Source organism: Monopterus albus, unplaced genomic scaffold (assembly GCF_001952655.1).
Source record: "Monopterus albus unplaced genomic scaffold, M_albus_1.0 scaffold129.1, whole genome shotgun sequence".
Taxonomy (NCBI): Eukaryota; Metazoa; Chordata; class Actinopteri; order Synbranchiformes; family Synbranchidae; genus Monopterus; species Monopterus albus.
The window spans coordinates 1060140-1067514 of NW_018128009.1; the positions used below are offsets into that span (position 1 = coordinate 1060140).

Consider the following 7375-nt stretch of genomic DNA (forward strand, 5'->3'; position numbering starts at 1 on the left):
ATGTTTCTATGTGTAACGTTCACATGTTGTCAAAATAACCAGGTGTGAAATTGAACTGAGGAGTTGAGAATGTAAGCTGCGTCTGTGTGAGGACACAGATGCCAGTTGGGCCCAACCTGCTGGTCCATGTGTAGAAGCAGATGAGATGTCCTTCCAGCATTAATACATTCTCTGCTGTCTACTGAGGACACAACGCAGAGCTCCTCTTTGTCCTGAGTGTTTTGGGTTCAAGCCCATTTATGTTTGTTAGACCAGACAAGTACTACTATACTACAGGGAGTGGCCATACCACAGCAGAGTTCATTCAATTATAAAGCAAAGGATAAAGCAAGGACTACAGGAAACATGTCTTCAGTGCTATTTAGGGTTAAATACTATACAGTGTGCTCAACTGCGCCAACCTCTTGTAAAAAGTGTTAGGAGTAATACATAAGATTAGACTTGAGTTTATGTTCATCTGCTCAGCTTCAGTTTGTGAAGTATTTACAAAGCCATGTCTGTCAGTCAACAAATATATTTTGGAAGTAGGCCTAACAATCATTTTAAGTTGTTGATGTTCCTCCTTGGGCTGCTTCCTGTCGAGTGGGGTGGCCGCCACAGTGGAGCACTGCGGTCCATGTACACAATTAGACAATTAGTTTTTACACCGATGCCCTTCCTGACAACCAAATGGGACAATTTAGACTCACCAGTTAGATTAACTATGGAACTATCTCCCCACCAAAACATTTGAGGGTGCGCAAAACACATTCCCAGCACTACTCTCCAACTCAGCATTTGAGAGCATGCAGGTTGTGTTTCTGCTCTAACAAATCGTGCTATTGTTTCAGCAACAGAGGATGACAGAGACTGCCCGCCATATCACATGCCCCACTAGACTAATTACCAGTAACTACAGTACTCAGCCCTCTGTAAGTATTGACGGTGGGGAGCAACATATGTTGTTATATACCCATCTCTTGCAAATTAAGTAAACGTTAGTGTTAGAGAAAAGGGTTAAGAAAAACAGGAATTTCACCAGGTTTTCCTATGAGGATGTTTCACTGAGTCACACCTACAGAACTACTCCACACTGATCAAAACTTGTTTTCCCCACTTATTTCTCATCCAGAGTATGTTGGACGGGGCTGCTCAAAATTTCTAGTTCATTCATCCTAGCTAGTGTCTGCCACAGGACAAAATGATCAAATTTTGTACATGGTTGGTTTAATATATAGCCAACATATAACAGGAACATTATCAATATCAGAAACACCGGATCATTGATCATTTTTGCTTGTAATGACAGTGCTATTCCTATGGGTCTGTCTAACAGGTTTTCTGCTGCTCCTCTGTGGGATAGACTACAGCACATCCTCTCCCTGGACATCTCTCTGTCCAGACTGCATGGAATTGGACTTGGACTATTGCCCACAGGAGAGCACATCCTGGCGTCATAGCCTGGGGCCACAGATCAACACTTTAGGCCTGACACTGCTGGGAGGAGCTTCACATCCTCACCACCCACCCTTTACTGTAAGGCCCAGTCTCACCCAACCCAACCCTCCCCAGGCGGTAGCCCCTCTCTCTTCTGGTCCTCATGTCACATTCCTCATCTGGGTCACAGTCGTCATCCCACACCACCCCACCCTTACCCTCTGAACCATGACAACAGAAAGTAAAGAAGGGAGGGCTCAATGTGAAGTTCAATGTCAGGTTAAGCAGAATGCAATCATGTAGTTAAAAAAAAAAACACAACCTTTGATGCCATCAGTTGACTAATTTGTTACAAAAACTAAAGTCTCTTTTAGTAGCGACTGAACCTATTCAAATATAAAAAGGCTAAGGATCTCTATCTACCATGTAATGAAGATCTCTCTAAAAAATGTATGAAAATAGCATATGGGAAGCAGAAGGACATGTATACAGTATATATATGTCTGTGGGTGTGTTTATGTGTCATCACAACATGTGTGTTTGTATGAGGCTGTGGATGTCCAGGTCGGTCTGATGATTACATCATGTGATCAGCCAAGCCAGCGCTGGGCTGGGTCCTTCACTGAGGGTGGCTCTTGGAGGAGTATGTGAGGCAGGCAGGAGCTGTGATTTAGACACTAACGTGATGGTCAGAGGAGTCCATACATTACTTTTATCAGAAGCCATGCAGGGTGCTGCTGTAGTGCTGCTGCTGCTGCTGCTGAGCTCCGTAAGTCTGTTGGTATCATTTGCCTATGTTAATATGTTGTTGATGGACTCAGGTTACATTTCTGAATTGGCCTGTGACGAAAGAGTACACTTATTAGAACTTATATGAAATAGAGATTCAGATGTCGTTTCAGTTTAAAAATATTACTATTTCAGAGCATTTGATGGCATCAAGATTATTTCTGTATTATCTTTTTGACATCTTGAGTTTTATGTTCTTAAACCTCATACAGGACATCCACTAGCACTGGAAATCACAACTGACACTTTTATGCTCAACTAGCTTCTGTCCTTCAGTATTTTATGAGGTTTAAGTGATTTTAGGAAAAAATAGGCATTATTATCAGCTGTGCTCCAGTTTCTTTATGTGTTTTTTTTTTTACATGGTGCATCACCGATAGCTCAAGTATATATATATATATATGTATGGTGGGGTCCTTACACGTGCATGTGATAGAATGCAAGGCAGGGATCTTTTTCATGTCATTGAGTATATCTCATAAAATCCTACATAGAAAATGTTGCCTTCTTTGTCACTGTGACAAACTTTAAGCATTGCACCAAAATGGTGGCCCTGCAGAAAGTATTTTACCACAACAACTCTTGTATTTGGCCTTCACAAAAGAAGATACCGTGAGAGGCCTGGCAAAGCTGAGGGAAGGTTATATTATAGTTTATATTATAGATAACAGTTTATATTAAACTATATTATTATAGTTTATATTATAGGTTATATTATAGTACAACAAAAATCTCCTAAAGCTGTGATGTATGTATTTACAAAACTGTGGATATATTCCTAATTTGAGGTGTCTCAGTTTTTCCATATTTTGATTGAGGTCTTGTGATTTAAGCCTTTTTTTAAATTTAATTTATTTGTTTATTTTGCAATTTAGCTATTAGCAAACCTATTAATTAATTTTTTTTTGCTTGTTTAGTTAGTACCTACACAGTTGTTACAGAATTCCCTGCATTGTGTGTCTCTATTTGTCATTTTCTTCCTCCCGGTTCACTGGATGAAAAGGGCTGGGGGGGAAATGGCAGCAGTATGTGATGTATAGCACTACCAGCCCAGTGTGTGGAGGCGTGGGGAAACATATGGAATACCCCTTATATTGGTATTCATTCATTGTAATTCAAACTTAAATGTCTGTATCAATGCCACACCACTGATATATAGTTTGAAAGGTTCAGTATAGCAACCTTTACCTTTAGAGAACCTTTATAGCCATGTTTGAATAGTTCTGACTTTGGCGTCCTCTAGTGGCAGTATCAAAAACAGACACTGTAGTAGACAGTAGTAGACACACCGGCTGTTGTCACTATAACTCACTGAAACTTTGAACCTGGGTTTGCAATATGAAACTCTGCTCCCCTTCTGTCTCCTGTGTGTTCATGGTGTGTTCAGGGCACCATCCAGCAGATGATCTCTGTCCTGGGAGATCTTACTACAGCAGGTGTTTTCGCTTACTGGGGCTGACTGGACTTCTGAACCGGTTGAAAATGGTGGAGTGATTCATGATTATATATAGAGAGGTTATCGATGCCGGATGTCTATTTAGGAAAAGTCAGTTTTAGCAGAGTAAGTGAAAACACATGTGAGGTGCGTGGGGCCTTTTGATAAGTTCTCCCAGCCTCACTCAGCCTATGTTTGCAGTTCTAAAGACTGTGGGCTTTTAGCGATTTTTTTATGATAGTGTGAATGTATGGTCCATCATTTTTGTTCACAGTCCCCTGTATCTGCATTAGTAGCGTCTGTCTGTGGAAGCCACATAAAAAGTGTTTGTCTCTGGAATGTTTAACATGAAAGTTTGCATTGTTTTGGACGTATTTGCAGATTATACTTGTATGTTATTCCAAAAGCGGCATTTTCTTTGGGAACTGTTTACATTGTTAAATATCGTCTTTTCACATCACTAAAGCAAGCACGATACTGAAGTAAAATTTCTGTCGTAAACTGCGGTCCCATAAACTTGGAAGTATTGTCTTTATATTTGAATTGTGCTCTTTGGCCATTGTTGCTGCTGTTTATTACAGTTCTAGAATTAACTCATTCATTTTGCTTTAGGAGAATTACAAATCAGTAGAGAATTTGTCTGATAAAACTAGATTTGATATTCCCACTAAGACTGTAAAATAGGAGTTCAGCATGCACAGTACATATGGAGGGCACATGGTAATGTTTTTCCTCATTTAACTTTTACCTAGGAAGTTGGAGCTATGAATGATGTGACCACTCAGCCTGGGATCAGAGTATCACCTGGACAAGAAGCTTCCCGTGAGGGCATGACTCTGCAGTCTGATCTAGTTGAGATGACACCAATGATCAGCACTTTTTCTCTGAAATCGCTTCCTGGTACAAACATACAGGATGGAGACACTGAAGCTGTAGTGAAAACGGAGACAGGTGTAGAAGCACAGACCACAAACTCAATCAACAGAGAAAAAGACAAGCCAAAAGGTGGCAAAAAAGAAATGATTCAAGGTGAAGTTAAACAACCACATCCTCTCTTTCTCACTGGAAATGAGCAGATTTCAAATTCACAGCTTGACATATTAAAGACAGTGACCCGGTCATGGAGCACCAAAGGAAGCATCACAACCAGGATGCCTTCTGACTACACTCTTGAAACTGCTCAGCAGCAGAGACAGGTTCCTGAGCTTTTCAGTGCAGCCAAGGAGGGATCCTCCACCACAGGGTCAGGGTTTGTTGCTTCCAGCAGGTACCCTTTGTCTGAGGAGGAAGGTGTTAGAGAAGTGAGACAGGAGGCATCACCACCTCTGTTTTCACCTCCAGTTTTAACAGCTACAGTTTCAGTTACCGGTTGTAGAACAACAGATGAAACTGTATCACTCAAGGGAGCAGCAACAGAGGACTTTGCTGCTCCTCATCAAGATCCAGCCCCAAACAGGCCTGTTTTAACTCCAATGCTGCAAAGTGGTGAAGTGCTAAGTAACAGGGACATGGTGGTGGAGATGGGTAATGTTTCAGCTAGTGAGATAAAAGATGAAATGGAAGACAGTTTGGAAACTGTTTCACCCACAACAGAAACATCACCAAAAGAGCAATTTCCTGGTGGAGAAGAGGAGAGATGCAGAAAGGCTGATGATTATGAGATAGATTTAAGGGTAGAGGAGAATGCTGGAAGAGACAGAGAGATGGAAAAACAAGGTCCTGATGATGAGACTGAGGAATATACTCAGTCTTCACTTGACTGGAAATCCCAGGTCAGCTCTGAAGAAACCACAGTCCAAACAGAGACTGACTCTCCACAGCAGAGTGTCAAAGCAGGCAGGCAGCCACTTACTAACACAGACAGACGTCATGGGGCAGATCTAAGACCTGGCATCACAGGTCAAAGGGTAAGACACTGTTTATATTTAAGTGCGCCTGTCTAAATTTTCATAATCAAAGCTGGGTTTCACTTTTGAGGTTATTGTGTCTCATTCACAATGGCACTGGGTGTTAATGACAATATAAATACACATATATCATCATAAATTAGATTCACATTTGTATTCTCATTTCATTATCCACCATGACCTTGGCTGATTTGAGGTGAACTGATGAAACTTAGTCTGCCTGAAGCAGATTTGATGACTGAGTGCGCAATTGTCTGTATGCATGTGCCATTGTGGGTGTTAGAAGACAAGAGAGTGAAAGGCACTGTCTCCTTAGTCTGTGAAATTCAGTTTCTAGCATTTTTGACTACAGACAGCATACAATGTTTTTACACCAGACGTTTAATGTTCCTGAATCACAGGCGTTACTGCAGCAAACAGACATAATAACTAAGATATATGAATTTCCACTTCAGTTTCATTGTTGCCTGTCAAAAAGGATCATGGTAAACCAGTGCTGTTAAAATTTTGAAGTATTGTAACTTTTAAATATTTTGTCCTATTCTGCTTTAAGCAATAAATATTAATATTGTTCTTGCTGGACCATTGACCACGACCCAGATCTAACACTCTACCTTACTCTCTCTTTCTAACCTCACTTCAGGGACCCCAGGGTCCCCCTGGACTACCTGGACCACTTGGACCACCTGGACCACCTGGACCACCAGGACCTAAAGGAGACAAAGTATGATTTAATTTAGAAAGCTAACTTTTTTATATTACCATTTAATGAAATGGCTCAGCCTCCTTGTAATTTCAGTGTTTTACTTATAAACAAACAGTGCAACCTTATGCAGCTTTTGTTTCAGTTTACACACACACCTGTCAGTCTCATGCAAAGCAGTGTCACTGCTCTCACCAACTGTCTGTATAATTTTGTGGATAGCCGACCAGTTCAGACCACAGTAAAAATAAAGTGGTGGCTGGTTTAAAAACTACAGTATTAGATGAAAACCAGACAAATAAATAGCATTTGCTCACATTGCTTTATCCTTATACTTTATTCTAGCCTTAAATTCCTACAAAAATACTAAATATAACATAAATCTGTCTACATATTACCTATATTCAGATAAAATAGGTGCCCACATAAAGCAGTGAATGACTTAATAGTCTTTGTATTTCCTCTGCAGATAAAATCATGGCTCCTGAGTCCATACACATCACTTGTTATAGTTCACTAGTTGTAAACTATAATATAACCTTCCCTCAGCTTTGTCAGATAATCAATCCCCCACCACTTGATCAGACTTTAGATGCAGTCACTTTTGGTGGCATGTGAAGAGATTTGTGCAAGACACAGCAAACTGGTTTAGACCACTGCTACTATTTAAACCATTTGTTTAAAGCTCACCGCAACTGGGTTTAAGAGCCCTTGTAATATTTTCTATAAACTGCAACTTTGCTAAATGACACACCAACCAGCCCCATGAGCCTGTTTTTCTCAGAATCCTGTGGCCTTCTTCTGCAAGCTGACGTAATATTTCTTTTAATGATCTTCTTAGGGCTATCAAGGTGTTTTGGGCAGGACTGGGTGGCCTGGATACAGAGGGCCAACTGGTCCCGCTGGAATGCCTGCTATTGTGGTATTTAAAACCTCTGAAGAAGAGTGGGAGGCATTCAAGGTAAACTGCTGTTGGCGCTCTACACCAGTAACCAAACTCACATAAATGTTAGGTTAGGTTAGGTTAGGTTACTTTATTTATACCCGTAGGTAAATTTGTCTTGCAGTCAGATCAAATGACATCCTTGGCACAGTCACAAAATACAAGAATAAAATACAACAACA

At 40.6% G+C, this 7375-nt stretch overlaps 1 protein-coding gene across 4 annotated transcripts in view; it reads left to right on the forward strand.

Moving 5' to 3' along the window:
• LOC109967478 (collagen alpha-1(I) chain) overlaps window positions 1-7375 on the forward strand; it is a 30549-nt gene that overhangs the window by 181 nt on the left and 22993 nt on the right. For 2 of the 4 annotated variants that reach the window (XM_020613060.1, XM_020613062.1), the window contains exons 2-5: window positions 1316-1515; window positions 4393-5547; window positions 6191-6271; window positions 7092-7211. In XM_020613060.1, the coding sequence (XP_020468716.1) occupies window positions 1387-1515; window positions 4393-5547; window positions 6191-6271; window positions 7092-7211 (1485 nt within the window). In that variant the 5' untranslated portion in view covers window positions 1316-1386. Of the gene's footprint in view, window positions 1-1315; window positions 1516-2126; window positions 2186-4392; window positions 5548-6190; window positions 6272-7091; window positions 7212-7375 lie in introns of those variants that run through there. The other 2 variants (XM_020613061.1, XM_020613063.1) reach the window with 2 other exon arrangements.